The 19,204-nt window shown below is 39.0% G+C and overlaps 1 protein-coding gene across 1 annotated transcript in view; it reads left to right on the plus strand.

Moving 5' to 3' along the window:
- FYB2 (FYN binding protein 2) overlaps positions 1–19,204 on the plus strand; it is a 63,774-nt gene that overhangs the window by 7,779 nt on the left and 36,791 nt on the right. Inside the window, 3 exon segments of the mRNA XM_027770914.1 lie at positions 12,233–12,333; positions 16,046–16,080; positions 17,523–17,554. Coding sequence (XP_027626715.1) covers positions 12,233–12,333; positions 16,046–16,080; positions 17,523–17,554 — 168 coding nt within the window.

A 19,204-nucleotide genomic window follows, 5' to 3' on the forward strand; every position in this document is an offset into this window, starting at 1 on the left:
AGAGTATGAAAATGATTAAAAGCATTAGGATACTAGTAGTATTAGGACAGTAGACAGTGGGTGGTGGACCGTGAGGTACAAAAGGAAGAAACATTTATCAGATAAAAAATGTAAAATGCTTTGTTGAAAAAAATATATGTTGCATGCATCATGAAGGAGACTTTATGTATTGGGTCATTAGAAAAGTCATGACATATTTTTCTGTTTTTCTACGAAAATTGTGTCATGACTTTTCTGACAACCAGTAAGTGTATGGCTTACACTACTGTGGCCGGGCCTTCAACATTGTTTACGTGAATACTTATGAAGCACGTGGCACAGACATTTATCTGCATTAGGATGATGTTCCCAAAAACTCTTTGGATTGTTTTCTACTTAACAAAAAGAATGATGGTTTTCAAAAGGTTGTTTGGAGGCCAGTAGATGGCGTAGTGGTCATAGTGTTGGACTCCCACATGGTTGACCACTGTTCAAGTTCTGGATCCAGTGACTTGAAACTCAAACAGGGCATGTGTACATGCATGCCTAAAATCCCAAGAGGAGGGGGCCAGCAGATGGCATAATGGTAACTTTCCTGGACTCGCACATGGTCAGCTGTGGTTCGAGTTCCAGATTCGGTGGCTTGAAAATCATGCCAGGCACGTGTGTGCCCAAGATCCCAGGGAGAGAATGGGAGAGAAGAGATTGTGGTGTAGCAATACTCCCTGGGGGGTGATTTCTCACTTTTCCTTTCACTGTTTGTCTCTTGCTCTCTCTCCAGCAGGGGCATGCACCTTATCGTAAAGATCTCCCCCCTCCCCCCCCAAAAAAAAGAAAAAGAGAGAGAAAGAAAAAAATCCCAAGAAGAAAAGGGATTGCAGTATAGCCACCACCCCACCAAGAGGAGTGATTTCTCACTTGTTCTCTCTGTGTCTCTCTCTGCGTCTCCAGTGAGACTACGCACCCTATAGCAAAAATATCTCTTTAAAAAAAAGTTTATTCAGTAAGTGTTCTTTTTATTTTTTATTTTTTTTACTGAATAAAAATAACAGCATGTTTCTGTGCCTTTGTGCATGTAAGACAAAACCACTTAAGGCTAGTTTTTAAATTACTTTCAACTATAGTGCTCTTTCCTGAGGGTGTGCATTTTGGATAATTAAGACTGAAACATATCTGATATGATTGATCAGTAACAAAACAGTCTCCTCATAATGATATGTGGGGAAGTGAAAGTGGGCAGGAAATCCCAGTGTGCTAAACTGAATCACTGTGGGGGAAGAATAAAGAAAAGGAATGTTTTGAAGCCTAGTGCCCTGTGGAGCTTAAGACCTCAAACATTCAGGTGACTTCAGCATAAGGCATTTCAATAACTTGTGGGACTTCAGGGGACACAACAGAGCCTGTCCTCCACAAGGGCAGTGGTGGTTGGAGAAGTGGATTTACTAAGAGTTTCTCTTCTTTCATGTCTTCAGCTATTCTTCCTTTAAAACAATCACCTATAGGGTCTATTTATTGAGCAGTTTATCTTCATATGAACATGGCATAAGGCACAGACATTGTCTTTGGAAAGTGCTGAATAAATGGAGTTTAACTCCCAGACACAATCACCTCATGAGGTTGGTGGTTTGTGGACTCTGAGCAGAGAATCGGGTTACATAATCCAGCATGATGCAACTAGACCAGCACTACCAGGGCCAGCCTGTCTGTCTCCAGAACACAACTTCCCAACCACCACCCCAGACTTAACAAACATTCATGTGGGCAACTTGGGATCATGGATGCCCATGCATGCCCCTGCTGTGTCTTCACTAGCCAACCCTGGGAACTCAAACCCACGGTTGGCAGTGTGGTTTCACTCTAATAGGATAGTTGGGTTACTGCTGGATCACAGCATCTGGATACTTCTGGAGAATCTTAAGCAGGATTGTGACAAGATCTACATTTATATTTTTAGAAGATATGCTCTGTGAGGAATGATTATGGAAGGGCCAGAGAGAGTGATCCTTAATCAGTATTTTAAAGAAAAAACAGGAGTTTATGAAGATGATACTGGCAATAAGGATATCACAGGTAGAGGAATTCCATGTGCCAAAGCATAGAGGCAAAAAACAGCCTGGTGTCAGGGCTGGCAGGTGGTGTGGTGGTTAAGGGTACTGGATTCCCACATGGTCGACCATAGTTAGCATCCCAGATCTGGTGGCTTGCCTTCTCACTTCTCCTCTCCCTCACTCTTTTGCTCTCTGGTCAAATTAAAATAAGTAAATAAATAAAGTTAAATAAAATAATTCTTTAAAAAATTAAATAATAAAAAAAACAGCGTGGTGTGTTCAGGAACTATCTATCAGTAGTTTGACATGATTGGAATGCGTAGTGGTCACAAGTGTACCAGGGAGGGCAGCAGGCAGCATGTAACAGCTCAGTAAATGCAGATTGAATAGCAGAATGGACTTAGATGGTAGTCCTCTTGAGACTCGATCATATCCACTCTATTTTTATCATTTTTCATTTACTTGGGTTTATCTCACTTCTGTTTCTAAATTAAAAGTTCTTTAAGAGCAGAGAGAGGGAGGGTCTACTATTTCTTCTTACCAGCTCCATAATTAAAGTTTGTTTAAATTTAATGACAGATATATTGAAAAATAGAAAATCCAGGGTATATGTTATAATGGGTTAAAGGATAGATTTTTGGGGTCAGGTGGCCTTGGGTTCATGTACTTGTATTAGCTGTGTCAACTTGGAAAAGTTATTGGATTGTTGGAAAAGTCAATGCATTTCTGCATAGAAAAACAGGAAACTACGTCATGACTTTTCTGATAACTCAGTAGTTTCTATCTCTAGGCCTTATATTTCTTCAAATGGGAAGTGGCAAAATCAGATACTACCTCTCAGGTTGTTGTGAGGATGGAGAAAAGATATGTAATTTATGTGAAGTGGAACTACAATGTTGTAAACACTTGATGAATATTGGTGGTTTATTGCTTGTCTGTATCAAGGTCTATTGATAAAGGCAGCAGAAAGTGGTGTCAGGAGTTAATGCCTACCCCTTTCTCAGAGTGACCTCACTTCCCCCTGTAGATAATACAGTGCACCTCAAAGCAAACACTCTGAAACTTGAAATGCAGATATTCTAAAATTTGACAGTAGTGATCAACATGAGGGTTTGTGGTCATTTTGTTCCATGTTGGTTTTTTAAAATTTTTTTTTAGAGGTTTTTGCTATAGGGCGCATGCGCTCACCAGATAGACAGAGAGAGACAGAGACAGAGAAAGGGAGAAATCATCCCCGAGGGGGGATGGCCACGCCGCAATCCCTTCTCCTCCATCCTCCTCTCAGGATCTTGGGCACGCACACACACACGCCCGGCATGAGTTTTAAGCCACCGGGTCTGGGACATGAACCACGGTTGACTACGTGGGAGTCCAGTGATATAGCCATTATGCTAACTGCTGGTCCCTGGTCCATGTTTTTGAAGTTGCCACTGGTTTGTTAAGAACCTGCTTTAGGGAACCAGCAGTTAGTGTAATGGCTATGTCGCTGGACTCCCACGTAGTCAACCGTGGTTCATGTCCCAGACCCGGTGGCTTAAAACTCATGCCGGGCGTGTGTGTGTGCGTGCCCAAGATCCTGAGAGGAGGATGGAGGAGAAGGGATTGCAGCATGGCCATCCCCCCTGGGGGTGATTTCTCACTTTCTGTCTATCTGTCTCTCTCTGTCTTTCTGGCAAGCGCACGTGCCCTATAGCAAAAACCCTTCAAAAAATAATAATAATAAATTTTTAAAAAGAAAAAGAACCTGCTTTAGTGGTTGCAGTCATAGAAGACAACATGCTTATAAAAAGTCTTTCCTGTGTTTGCCACTCGTTCCACCTTAACCTCATGTTACAGGTTAATAATATAATAATTTTATAGGTGATAATATCAAGCACAAAATAGAATAGTAACTTCCCCATTGAATTTTTCCTATATAAATTACTAATATGTAGAATAATTGACCTATAAAATTGTAGAATCAACCTAACAATTTTTTTAAATTTTTTTATATATTTTTATTTCCATGTTTTTGTATGTCACTTAGCTTGCAAAGTGAATATTCCAACATGTATACATTTCTCACCAATCCAGTTAGGAATATTATCACATAATCCTCAACTAGCAATAACCCATCTCTCTCTTTGTCCCACAAATGCCCCACCCCTCCATTTCCTTTTTCAAATTTTTAAATTTTTTATTTTATGAATATTATTTATACATTCAATTTCTATACATCATTTAGATTATAAAGACTTTACCCAGCATGATAAACATATTAGTTCAGTTGAGAATAGTATACACATCCTCATCAACAGATAATGAACTATATCTGTGCTCCACAAATATCTTATCTATTTTTTCCCCTAATTTCTTTTCCTGCACTCTTCCCCTCCCACACTCTCTTTCCACTTTGTCTCTAGTGTTCATAACAATTTTTAATGCTTTTATGTCCTTCAGTCTTTCAGTCTCTACCATAGAGTGTGGACAGTCTGTATATGTTAAGTGGAGACATACAATGTCTCTCTTTCATAGCTTGACTTTCTTCACTCAGTAACAAATCTTCCATATTCATCCACTTTCTATCAAATTCCAGGGCCTTGGTTTTTTTGTGGCTGAAAATAATATTCCATAGAGTATATGTGCTACACTTTTTAAATCTATTCATCTGTTTATGGACATTTGGGTTGGTTCCATATCTTAGGAATCGTGAATAGTGCTGCAGTAAATATAGTTGTGCAAGTGCTTTTCCAACTGAGGATTCTCCTGTCCTTTAGGTAGATATCAAAAAGTGGAATTGCTGGGTTACATGGTAGTTCTATTTGAAGGGCTTTGAGGAACCCCTGTATTGTTCTCCACAGTGGCTGGACCAATTTACATTCCCACCAACAATTAGGAGTTCCACTTTCACTACATCCCCACCAGCACTTACCTTTTTTTTTTTTAATCTTTGCCATTCTGACTGGGGTTAGGTGGTATCTCATTGTGGTTTTGATCTGCATCTCCCTTACAATGAGAAATGTTGAGCATTGTTTTCATATGCTTTTTGGCTGTTTGTATGTCTTTCTTAGTTGTTTGTTGAGCTCATTTTTCCATCTTTTAATTGGGTTAATCATTTTCTTCCAGGTGAGCCTCTTGAGTTCTCTGTTATTCTGGTTGTCAGTCCCTTATTTGAGGCACAGCTAACAAAAATTCTCTCCTGTTCCAAGGGTTGTTGAGTCCCACTAATTACGGTGTCCTTAGCTGTGCAGAAACTTCTTAATCTGATATAATACCACCTGTCTATTTGGGGGATTATTGCCTGTGCTTTGGGGGTCTCGCTTAAGAAGTTTTCGCCTACCTCGATGTCTCCCAGAGTTTCCCCAGTGTTTTCTACCAGTAGTTTTATAGTTTGCAGGCTAGGTTTAGATCTTTGATCCACTTTGAGGTGGTTTTTGTTGATGGTGAGATTTACCATGGACTTGGTGAGTTAGTTGGGCCATTAGAGCATGAGCTATAAGACATAACTTATGACTGGGAAATTAGTTTCTCTCAGTTACTTCATGCCAAGGGGAGAAGGGAGACAAAAATGTGAGGGGGGAAGTTACTGATTCATTGGAATTCATAATTTTTCTTGTGCAGCAAAATGAATTATTCATACAGCTTTTAAAAATTAGAGAGCATGCAAAAAAGAAAGAAAAGAAAGAAAACCAGAAAATATCCAAAATGTTCCAACAGAGGCAGGAAAACAATTGAGTAGAATGTGTTTATAACAATGCATGTGGGGGAAGGGGAAGAAAAGAGAGAATTCCAGCTTTTTGTTGTCTGTGACAACAACCACATGGACACACAAATAAATGTGAAGAGTCAGGAAGAATATCAAAATGCTAAAGCCTCTTTTGTGTTAATGTGTAAATCATGTATAGGTATTTTTTTCTGCTCTCTGCTTCCCACATGAACTTTGAAGTATTCTTCGTTTCATTCCATTTCATTTCTCTTTCTCCAGAGGCCACTCCCATCCTAAGTTTAGAAGTATACTCATTTAGTTTATTCTTCTACTTAAGCTACTACTAATCCATGTATCTGTTAAAAATGTCATTTTTAGGGACCAGCTGTTAGCATAATGGCTATGTTGCTGAACTTCCATGTAGTTGACCACAGTTTGAGTCCTGGACCTTGTGGCTTAAACTCACTCTGGGCATGTGGGTGTGCGTACACAAGATCCTGAGAGGAGAATGAAGGAGAAGGGATTGTGGTGTGGCCATCCCCCTTGAGGAGTGATTTCCCACTTTACGTTTCACTGTCTCTCTCTTTCTGGTGAGAACACGCACCCCATAGCAAAAACCTCTCCAAAAAAGAAAAAGGCATATTTAAAATTTTTGTGCAAATGACATCTTCATCCTTTTGTAGATTTTTTTAAAGCTGTGTTTTCATATTTCCCCTGTTGATGTATGTTAAGTCTAGTTCATTCACTATAACTGCTATCATATGAACATATCACAGTTTATGTATTGCCTTACTGAGAGACATGTAGGTGGATTTAAATTTTCACCATTTCAAATAATGCTGCAGTAATCAACCTCTCATATTCCTAGAGGATTATAAGGCAGTTTCTCAAGGCTTTAATTTACTTAGAAATACCACTAGTAAATAAACAACTTCAGTGTGACCAGGTATTGAAATATGATCCTCCAAGTTAGTTGGGTCAGTTCATACTCTTAAAGCAGGATGTATAAGATTTCCTGTTTCTTCATATTCTTGCTGAAGGAGGCATCATTTTTGAACTGGGGTTCTTGCTAATCTGATATGTGTGAACGAAATTCTCATTGTCTTGGTTTTCATTTCCCTGTTTACTATGAGGCTAGGAATTTACTTGTATAAGCTATTCAATTTTACTGTTCTAAAATGTCGTATACTTTTGTCAGTTTTCTGTGGATTCATTTGTCTTTTACCTTTTGCTGAAGTTCACAATAGAGTTTAGACATCACACTTCACATCAAATATGATATTTCTTGGAAATTAATCTAGTTAGAGAAGTTAATCTCCATAGATGCTTTATTTCATCTATTAAAATTTATTTATTTTTCTTTTGTAGAAAAAATGTGATTAATTGTAATGATAAACTTTCTGAATTTGAGCTATCCTTGAAGTTTTGGAATAAATTTTAACCCTTGTGTTATTTTTAATATGATTAAGTTTTTCTAATATTTTATTTAGTAAGCTATCATTTCATATATGTGTGTGTGTGTGTATATATATATATATATATATATATATATGTTTATCATATATATATATACATGTATGTTTTTCATATATATATTTTTATATATATATTCTGGTTTTCATGTCAAAATTTCTTTTTTTTTGAGAGATTTGTTTGTTTGTTTTTTGCTATAGGGCGTATGCACTGGTCAGAGAGACAGAGACAAAGAGACAGAAAGCAAGAATCATCCCCCAAGGAGGATGGCCACGCCACAATCCCTTCTCCTCCAGTCTACTTTTGGGATTTGGGATGTACGCACATGTGCTGTGCATGAGTTTTAAGCCACCAGGCACAGAACTCGAATCACAGTTGACTACGTGGAAGTCCAGCGATGAAACCACTATGCAATCTGCTGGTCCCCATTCTTTCTCTATTCTTTAAAACTATTTATTAAAGCTTGCTTGTACAACTATTTAGTGGATACCAAGAAGAGGTAGGTTGAAGATGAAGGTGGGTAGAGGGAAGAATGGGGATGTGTGCTACTGATTCAAGAGTCTCTTTTTGGAACCAGCAGTTAGTGTAATGGCTATGTCACTGGACTCCCATGTAGTCGACTGCGGTTTGAGTCCCAGACCTGGCCGCTTAAACTCACGCTGAGTACGTGTGCATGCATGCCCAAGATCCCGAGAGGAGAATGGAGGAGAAGGGATTGCGGTGTGGCCATCCCCCCTGGGGGGTGATTTCTCACTTTCTGTCTCTCTGTCTCTCTCTGTCTTTTTGGCGAGTGCACACGCCCTATAGCAAAAAACCTCTCCAAACAAACAAACAAAAAAAGACTCTCTTTTTAAAGTTTTTTTTTATAAGAGAGAGACCGAGAATGACAAGCACCCTCAACACCCTCAGTCTTATACTGTGAGACCTGCCCCTGAAGCGTTTAAGCCAACAGTGATCCCAGGCAGTGCACATAAAGGTTGAACTGGGACTTGAACCCCAGTCTTCTATATGGCCTCCAGTACTGAAGAGCATTACATTACCACTGTTCCAACATGGCTGTGCCTGATTAAAATCTTTTAATGATGTATTGGCCTATTAGTTTTTCTGTTTCTTCCTCAGGTAGTGTGGTGATTATACATTTCCCTTTAAATTTGTTAATTTTCTCCTATATTTTCATATTTACTGGCAGAAAAGCAAAAACCAATCTCTAGTTTTGTCTCTGTTCCCTCTTCTTATTTCTAGTTTGTATGTATGTGTATGCATGCACTCACGTGTGCCTTTTCTCATTTTCTTCCTCATGCTAAAGTAGGGTTGGATATGAATATACCTGTCTCAGTTTTCTTTTGATAGCGTTTGGTTTGTGTCTCTTCTTACATTTGTTTGTTGGGGATCTTTGATTTGCTGCTATTTTAGCAACATTGACTGAATTTTTTCAATATCCAGTCAGATTCTGGTTATTTTATCGGAGAAGCTTAATCTATGTTCATTTATTGCAATTCTTGACCTTTTGGGACTCTGTCTCATTAAAACTTACTATGCGATTTCTTGCATTTTTTTCTTCCCTTTCTGCCTTCTTTTTTTAATGTTCAAACTTTCTCAGTACATGTCCCCCTTCTACTAGTTAAGAAGTTAATCAATTTCTGTTTTTCCCCCCAGTGGTTACAATTATATTTTGGTATCTACAATGAACAAAGCCCAATTTTTTTTAGACTTACTTAATTTTATTTATAATTATTATTTTGTTTAATTTTGCTATCAGGCGTGTGTGCTCACCAGAGACAGGGAGAGAGAAAAAGGGAGAGAAAGTGAGAAAAGTCTGGGACTCCAACTGTGGTCAGCCACGTGGGAGTCCAGAACATGGACTTAATCATCATGCCACCTGCTGGCTCCAACAGAGTCCAATGCTCATCAAAATGCCTATCGTGCTTCTAAATAACATCTGAGAATAAGTCCCACAGCCCTCTTCCATTATTTTCTATGTTACTATTTAATATTTGAATTCCAGCTTATTCTTAGTAATTCTATGTTAGTCATTTTTACAGTCACTATATATTTAGATTTACCGATAGCTTTATTAATTCCTTTGCTGGCATTGTTCCTTATATCCTGCTTCATTACTAGTTTAATTTCTTCTGACTGAAACATGTCATTTTGACATATTGCAGCAAGGATCTGTAAATGCATGTACTTGCATTCAACAAATGTCTTTGTTCTTCCTTACTCTTGAATTCTATTAGCTGGAATAGAATTTTGTATTGACAGCTTTCTTTTCTCAGTGTTGTAAAATATTATCCACAATCTCCACAATCTATTGAGCAAATGAGAAGTCCACTGTCAGTCTGATTTCTATTCCTTAGTAAAAATTTATCTTTTCTCTCATTTGGCTTTTTATACTTTTCTTTTTTCTTTTACTTATGCTAATTTATTATAAATTGTGTAAGTTTGGATGTATTGTTATTTCTTCTTATTAAAGCTACTTCAATAGAAGAATTCATGCCCTTTTCATTTCTAAAAGAGATTTAGCTATTCTTTGAATATTGACCTTTTTTCATCATACTTTCTTCTTTCCCTTTTACAATTACTATATATGTATTTTGGACCTTATTCTATCTTCTGTGTCTCTTAACTTTTAATATTTTTTATCTCTCTATTTTTAAAGAATTATTTATTTAATGTTTTATTTATTCATTCATTTATTTTAATTTGGCCAGAGAGAGACACAGAGAGAGAGAGAGAGAGGAAGAAAGTGAGAAAACAAGCCACCAGGTGTAGGACTTGAACCATGGTTGACCATGTGGGAGTGTCCAGCACCTTAACCACCATGACACCCGCTGGTCCCATATTTTCGATCTCTTAATATCTCTGTGGTACATTCTGAGAGAGTTCCTTAGATCTTAACTAACTCACAGTTCCCTATTCTGATGTATCTAGTCTGCTTTTAAGCATCTACATTAAACTTTTTATTTTAAAAACTATATGGCATAATGGTTATGTCACTGGACTCCCATGTACTTGACCACAGTTCAAGTCCTGACTCGGCAGCTTAAAACTCATGCCCAGCACGGGACCAGCAGATGGCATAATTGTTACATCATTGTACTCCCATGTATCAACCATATTACAAGTCCTGGACCCAGTAGCTTAAAACTAACACCAGGCATGTGTGCATGCGTGCCCAAGATCCTGAGAGGAGTATGGAGGAGAATGGATTGCAGCATGGCCATCCCCCCTGGGGGGCGATTTCTCTCTTTCTGTCTCTCTGTCTCCATCTGTCTGTCTAGTGAATGTACATGCCCTATAGCAAAAATCTCCCTAAAAAAGAAAGGAAAAAAACCTCATGCATGGCACATGTGCATGCCCAAGATTCCGAGAGGAGAATGAAGGAGATGGGATTGCAGTGTAGTCATCTCCCCTAGGGGGTGGTTTCTCACTTTCTGTCTATCTCTACCTCTCTCGTGAACGCATAGGCTCTATAGCAAACATTTCTCTTAAAAAAAAATAAAGAAAGAACTATATTTATGATATCTATAACTTCTTTTGTTCTGTCTCCAAATCTGTAGTTCTTTTCTTTCCCACAGTTTCTTTTGGCAGAAAGCTAAGTGTAATATTTTCTTTATTTCATTGAACACTTAAAATATTTAGTTTAGATTCACTTCTTGTTGTTTTATTAATTAATTACTCTATCAGTTAAATCTTCTGACTCTCTTACAATAGTTCATCTTCTTATGCAGTTTTCTGTTTTGAACAGGGATCATTTTCTTTGGAAACCATAGGTACCATGGATCTTTACAGAATGATTTCAGATTTGCCTTTACAGGGTGGATTTGCATTTCAAGTACCAGTTTTGGCTTTGTGTCTCTAGAACATAAATTGTATGAATTTAGACTCCATATCTATACCTGGTGATGCATTTTCAAGCTTCTGACTTCTTGTGGGTGACTTTGCAACTCCTATGTCATAGTCACAGACTTCTCTGCTCATTCCCGGGAAGAGTGGGCAGATGTTTTTCAGAACTCGTTCCAGAGGTGGGACAACATTTTATGACTCTGGACTTTGAACTGATAGTTCAGTTTCAGCTTCCCATTCACATGAGACCTATAGTTCAGCCTTGCCCCTGACTCGGCTGTTGAACACTCAGGTGCACGCTTTCTAAGATCTCTCTTTATCTGGTTTTGATTTTTCTTTGAGATGGCAGGGCACAGTGGCAAAATGTGATTATCTGTGATCACCTGGGAAGGCTCCAGGTAGGTGTCCAGAGACTTTTCTGAGTATGCTGGACATACGTGAGCCTGTGACCTGGGGCTGGCTAAAGCTGAGGTGAATCATCAGGTCGAGACCCTGTTTTGTTACTATTTTGCTGATATACATTAAAAGAAGAAATATTAATGCCACGTGTCAATCATAGAAATCTGAAATTTATAGTAAGTGCTTTTTTCTCTTTTCTGTTCATTGTGTTCATTTTGGATGGTGGTATTATACTGCTAGGTGTCATAATTGAAGAATAAATTGTATTTCCTTCTTATTTTGTTCCAGAATGAGAGGTGAAAACATGTTTCCTTATTTGTGACTCTGAAAATGTGCAGTAAGAAGTTCCTCAGAAATAAAATCTTTATCTTGCAAAGGGAAACTAAAGCAAAAACAAAACAAGATGTCGGGAATGCTGTCTCTGTTTGTCTATCTCTGTCTTTCTCAGCTACTCATGGAAAAATAAATAAACCTAAAAAGATTTTCGCTTTGAGTCCCATGACTGCTATTCTCACTGGTATCTTTCATTTTGACTTTTGTCTCTCTGTCTGGCATAGAAAGATTTTACTTTGTTGTTTTCTATGTGAATTATGTCATTTGTGTGCAATTTTTTGTATTGCTATATGTCCTCCAGAATTTGTGTTTTGAGTAGGGTTGGTGTGTCTTCCACATCTGTTTAATTCACTGTATTGGCCAGACATATTCCTTCTCTAATAAGGAAAAAAATACAGAAAAGCTTTAAAATTTGTTGAAAGAAATGCTTTATTTTGAATAACCTTTTTTTTTCCTCCCTGCTTCTCAGTGCCGAATTTGAAGAACCTCATAATTATGAGGCAACCATTTCATATCTGAGACACTCTGGCAACTCCATTAACCTGTGCACTGCAAAAGAAATTGCTGATTGTAAGTCTGCTAAGCCAATTAATATTGTAACCTGCTGTAGAATGACAATGTGTCAAAAATGGTATTTCCCCCTCCCCAGCTAACTGAAAGTTTAAAAATTCACAGCCATTCTGCTCTACCCTCTCAGTTTTTTTTTTTTTCCCTTCCTAGGTCTTGTCCCTTAAAAATATAAATAAACCCAGCTGAGCATCAGTGCTATCTCATGACATCCATTGCTGCCTTCTCTCCACTTCTTCTTTTCTCTCCTTCACCAATCAACTTAGCTGCTTTTGCCTTTTGTAGATATGGGAGGGGAAAATCAAGATATGGTGATTCATTTTTCTTTCTTCTCCTCTGATAGAAACTTCATCTTTTCTCAGGGTGTCTTTCTTGAAGTCCCCTGGTTACTCGCTGTGTGGAGCCGGAGATAACAGACTGTGAGAATTAGGCCCCTGTGTTCAATCTGAATAGGGGCAGGGATTTATTTAATGGATCTGACCACTGGTTCAGAGCTAAGTCTTCCTGCCTCTGGTATTGCTGACAATGCTCAGACCTTTCTGTGGAAAGAGAGACCCTCTCAGGTAGAAAGATGAAGAAGCAGGGACTCGGCATTTCTACTACTTGCAAGTGCCTTTGTTCTGCCCGCAGAATCAGCCAGTTCTCTACACAAGGCAGACGTATTAGCGTTTAAATTAACATTAGTACTTATTAGGCCTGTACTATGAACTAGTTTCAGGTTGGGGGCGCTGCGTACATAATATGTTCAGAGTGTTTTATCACCCTATTGTTAGAGACAGGAAACAGAATATCAGAGATTGAGTCACACAAGGTCATATGAGTAACATGCAGTAGAGCTATCATGTGAAACAGGCTTGGCTTTGCTCGCAAATCCATGCTATTTCCATAATTTATGCTGCTTCTCATTTAAGGAAGTTTGACTTCCTTGGAAGGAAGGTTAAAGACAGACCATCTGGTCCAACCTCTTCATTGTATAGACAATAAACTCCAGGCTCTAGGAAGGGAAATAACTCTGCTGAATACATACTTAGGAAGTTCGTACTTAGAATTAAGAACTATTGAAATTTTTCTCCTGGGACCAGCAGTTAGTGTAATGGCTATGTCGCTGGACTCCCATGTAGTCGACCGCAGTTTGAGTCCCGGACCCGGTGACTTAAACTCACGCTGAGTGCGTGTGCATGCATATTCAAGATCCTGAGGGGAGAATGGAGGAGAAGGGATTGTGGTGTGGCCATCCCCCCTGGGGGGAGATTTCTTGCCTTCTGTCTCTCTGTCTCTCTCTGTCTTTCTGACAAGCGCACATGCCCTTTAGCAAAAACCTCTCCAAAAAAAAAAAAAAGTTCCTCTCTTCCACAGGAAATACGAGATTGAAGAATTACTAGAAAAAAAGAAATCCCTCACTTATAGACTGAGTAAAGTCCAGATTCTCCTGTATGGTTTTTTAAAATATCAGTGATAAGAAGAGTAACTCCTGATCCTTATTACCCCCAGAAAGCAACATGGCCCCACATTGAAAGCATTTGGGCCCCAGTTTTAGGGCAAGGCATTTCAAATTCTAATTATCCCCTAATCACCAGAGGTAGTGTTAACACGTAGACTCTGGATCAGTAGCTCTGCTGCGGGGCTGTATTTCTAACAAGGTCTCTGGTGATGCCAGTGCCATTGTTCTATGGACCAAAGCTTGTATAGAATGTCCATGGGGCCCCATTTGGACAACTATTCCAACTATATGTCTTTCTACAAGGCAGGGCCAGGGGGTGCTTGCTCTGGTGAGATCCTGTACCTTTGCTAGACCGTGAGAGACCACCACAATTCACCTCCTTGAAAATGACTTCCCAAGGTCGTGCTTTGATCTCCTTCCTAAGTCCTTTCTCTGGACCGATTGGGCTACCAAGTGCCATTCATAAGGGTTGGCGTGGATGGAGTTTTAACATATTTAAGGGCCAGCCCCTCATGGCGTAAGGTAAAGCTAAAGATGAGAAGATAAAAATGAGAAGCTGGACCAGAGTCCTGCTGTAATATTGTCCATATTTTTCAAGCTACTGGTGCCAGGATGTGAACCATAGTTAGCCATCCAACCCCCTGTGCACAACACTCCTGCTGTGCTATGGGGCCAGCCCTCACAAGTGTCTGCTCTCTTCTGACTGTGTATTTTCACATAAGCTGTCTTCAAGTTCACAGATTCTTTGTTTTGCTTCATCAATTTTGCTGTTGATGCTTTTTTGTATTTTCATTTCACTCATTATAATTTTCAGCACCATAATTTATTATTATTATCATCATTGTCATCATTATTATTATTATTAGTTTTGCTATAGGGCATGTGCCCTCACCAGGGAAAGGGAGAGAGAGAGAGAGGAAGACAGTGAGAGAGGGAAAGTAGATTACCCTCCAGGGGATATGGCCACACCACAGTCCCTTCTCTTCTATTTTCTTGGAATTTGGGGCACACATATGTACATAGCTTGTTTGTTTTTCAAGCTGCCTGGTCCAAGACTCAAACCAAATAGTTGGCCATGTGTGATCCAACTGCCTTAACCACTGTACCAAGGACTAACTCTGTTTGCTTTATTATTTTTTTATAACTTCTATATCTGTTAAGTTTCTAGTTTTAACCAATTATTGTTCTCTTAGTTTTATTGAATTATTTCTTTGTTTTTTTTCTTCAAGTTTGCTTTGTTTCCTTAAAACAATGATTTCTCATTCTTTGTCATGCATGTTATATATACTCATTTATTTGGTGTCTGCTCTTGATAAATGATTATTTTGGTAGTGTTAGGTCTCTGGCTTTTCATGTTTCTTGTTGTTTTACATTCACAACTACACATTTTGTGAACAGTCACCTCTTCTGGACTCTATAGGCCAGTTTTGTGAGGAGAGACTTACTTCTATGGGAGAAAGTGAGGGGGTATGAAGACACTTCCTGGGTGGGGTGCCATAACTGTCACCAGTGAAGGTGCAGCCAGATGGTCTCAGTGCAGCTCTGTGAGCTGAGGTCAATGTTGATGAAGATGGCAGAATTCTTCACTCAACGCTGTGGGTGTCGACAGTGATGGCACAGGTTTTGGAGTCTTCAGTAGCACTGGCTTCCCAAATGGGAGTGTCAGATTGTGCGTGTGTGCGTGTGTGTGTGTGTATGTGTGTGTAACTTACCAAACTGTACTGATGTGGACATTTTACTATTTTTATATACTCTTATGCACCCTCCTCCATAAGGTAGCTGTCTTAAACAGTTCTTTCCATATATTTAGAACTATGTCAGTGTTATACATTTACTTTCACCAGTAAACATAATTTAGGAAATACAGGAGAAGAAGCAAAATGTATTCATTTTGTTTAAGTGGGATTGATGCTTTTGTTAGCCCTTTCAAATCTGCCTTCTGAATACTACCACTAAATTTCGGAACATTTTTCTTAATAACGAAATGTGTATTTACCAAATCAGAACTAAAAATGGTTTTTATGTTTCCATCAACTGCAAATTCCATCCTGGAAATCACCACAGAAATTAAAACTATGATCAGTGACCCCAGAATTTCCAAAACTACATAGATAAGAGTCTCACGTAGATCAATGCTCTGAAGCTGAAAAAACTAAACTCTGCAATAGTTTATAAATGCTTTAATCATAGGTACTGTAAGAAACAGATGACTAACTGCCTTGAATAACTTTTTTAATGGTTTTATGTTTTTTTGTTGTTGTTGTTATTTTTTAGCTACGTACAAAGTCGAAATCGAAGAACTCCGAAAGGTATTGTTCTCTTCCTCCTTACTAACGTAACTATCAATAGAAGTGAAACAAGTGTATAGGGTTGAAAAACAGGTTTTAGGGGCTTGTATTTTATGAAGGAGAAAGGTCAGTGTTTCATATTTTCCTATGAATCTTTTATGGACTCCAGCTGTTAAGATTCTGAATTCTGGAACTAGCAGATGGTGCAATGGTTATGGCTCTGGACTCACATAGCTGATCGCGTTTGAGTCCCAGACCCAGCAGGTTAATACACACATCGGGCACATGTGCATGCGTGCTGAAGATCCCAAGACGAGAATGAAGGAGAAAGGATTGCGGTGTGGCCATCCCCCCGGGGGGTGATTTCTCACTTTCTGTCTCTGTCTTTCTCTTTAGATGAGAACATGAGGCTCAGAGAGGTTCAGTAACCTATAAGTAAGGTAGAGAGATGCAAGATAAGGTCATCTGACTAGTTATTCTACCAGTGTTGCCATCTAGTTTGCTAGCATTTTTTGTGAAATAAGAACGAATAGTCCCTGATGGAAGGTCCCTACAGGCCTCTCCTTAAAGGAGACTCTATGTGTTATGACACCTGATGTATGTGGTAGCATTCTGATGCTTAGATATTTTCCTTGTTCTTTGAAATTCTTAGCCGGATTCAAACTATGAATGGCTTCAGATATGTCACCACTGAATAAAAGAGGGGCTATACTGTGACCACTGGGACATAATTTTAATGGAGACAAATTGAGATCATGTGAGACCCAACATTTTTCTTTTTTTTGTAGAGGTTTTTTCCTATAGTGTGCGTGCACTCGCCAGAAAGACGGAGCAAGACAGAGAGGCAGAAAGCGAGAAATCACCCCCCCCGGGGGGGATGGCCATGCCGCAATCCCTTCTCCTCCATTCTCCTCTCGGGATCTTGGGCACGCACGCACACGCACCTGGCGTGAGTTTAAGCAACTGGGTCCCGAACTTAAACTGCAGTCAACTACATGGGAGTCCAGTGACATAGCCATTATGCTAACTGCTTGTCCCGTGATACCCAATTTTTGACCAGAGGGTTTATGACCAATGAGTCAGGGAAAAATCCTAGTATTACTTGCACATTTGTGTATATCAACATTGCTCAAATACCACAAATTCTTATTTCCTCATACGATTTAGAAGCTCTTTATCCTATAGATGTAATCCTAGAAAAGGTTACAAAGAACAATTTTTTTAAGGGAAATCGTACATTCTCTCTGGCATGCACCATAACTTCAGAAATGCTTGTTTTCTTTCCTAATTAATCTTCAGCCTCTATCAGCAATATTTCATGGGATGTCCTGTTGGTGTGTGCCTTCTGTACCTAGACTTCATCCCCCTCACCTTTTGGTCTAGTTGCTAAAGATCTGTAACTAAACCACAGAGCATGATTTGGGTTGACTTATGAAAATGACCATTTTCTTCTTTACTTTCAGCCTTGGAAGAGTTTTCTCCATCGAGAACCTAGGTGAGATTTATCTTCAAAAGGAAAAGCATTAGTCCAACTCCTGACCCTCTCACAACTGAACAACTAATAGTTCTCCTCTGTGGTCAGCTGTTTCCAGTGCCTGACCTGGTTCAGTTTCCCTAGCACCTCGCTAGGGGCCAGGTACAGAGAAGGTATTCAGTGATCCTGTTCTACCTTTCTGTTGGGTCTTAATTCTAGCTTATACTGTACTCATTCAGCAATCAGAGTACCCAATACATATTTTATTTAATCCAATATGTCCAAAATATAATTTCAACATGTAATCAATATAAAAATTATTAAGGGGACCAGCAGATGGCATAATGTTTCCATCATTGGACTCCCACATAGTCAACCACGGTTTGAGTCCCAGATCCAGTGGTTTAAAACCTAGGTACGTGTGCATGCATGCCCAAAAGAGGAGAATTGAGGAGAAGTGCCCAAAATCCCAAGAGGAGAATGGAGAAGAAGTCCCCAAAATCCTGAGAGAAGAATGGAGAAGGAATTGTGTCATGGCTATTCTCCCCTGGGGGTTGATTTCTCTCTCTCTCTCTCTCTTGCTCTCTCGCTCTCTCGCTCTCTCTCTCTCACACACAAGTGTATGTGCCCTATAGCAAAAATCTCTCAAAAAGAAAATTAACAAAGTTGAATATTTAAGTAATAATTAATTATATTTTTCACATCAACTTTTTGAAGTCAAAATACATTTCATCCTTATAGCTCAACTAACAGATATATTTCAGTTGTGGCCAGGGGTCTCAACTAACAGATATATTTCAGGATGGCACAAATTAGAACTTTATTTATAGATTGAGGGTACCACAAAAGTTGTGTTTGTTTGTTTAGTTTTTTGCCATAGGGTGTGTGTACTCCCCAGAGAAAGAGAGAGAGAAAGTGAGAAACCACCACTCCCAGGGGAATGGCCATGCCGCAGTCCCTTCACCAACCCCCAGGGGGATGACCATACTGCAACCTGTTCTCCATGGGATTTTGGGCATGCATGCACATATGCCTGGTATGCTTTTCAAGCCACGGATTTGGAACTCGAATCGCAGTGGGCCATATGGGATTCCAGTGCCTTAACCTCCACCCCACCTGCTGGCCTTCCACAGAAGTTTTTAAATGGAGGCAATCAATGTACCCTCTCCCTCATGATATTTCTAGAAGTCACAATACTAAATTTAATTAAAGGTTTATGGAGATTCAGCTGTGTAGAAACTACTGAAAAGAGATCAGGAGATAGAAAGATAGATTACGAGAGCAAGTAAATGTCTTAGAAGAAATACCAGCAATGCTGTGGGAGCAGAAGAATTGGGTAATTCTAACTCAGCAGTGCTTCAATGAAGAAAAGGACACCAACAGTTATTGATGGTCCATTACATGCTATAAAGTGCTAGGCTTTTAACATTTTACTCACATTTCATTTTTTCAGCAACAATGCAAACTGGCATTACAAGCTTTCATTTAAATATGAGAAAACTCAGTTTGTAGAAAAGTTAGTTTTTTAGACTTTCAGAAAGAGAAAGATTGAGGGTTAGAACTCAGCTTTCACTTAACAGCTCCTTTTCATCATGTAACTTGTCTATGGCCTTAATGAAGGATAAGAATGCTCAGTAAGTGGAAGAACGAATAAAACTCCTTGAAACTCTT

The sequence above is a fragment of the Tupaia chinensis genome, unplaced genomic scaffold (assembly GCF_000334495.1).
Source record: "Tupaia chinensis unplaced genomic scaffold, TupChi_1.0 Scaffold000165_2, whole genome shotgun sequence".
Taxonomy (NCBI): domain Eukaryota; kingdom Metazoa; phylum Chordata; class Mammalia; order Scandentia; family Tupaiidae; genus Tupaia; species Tupaia belangeri.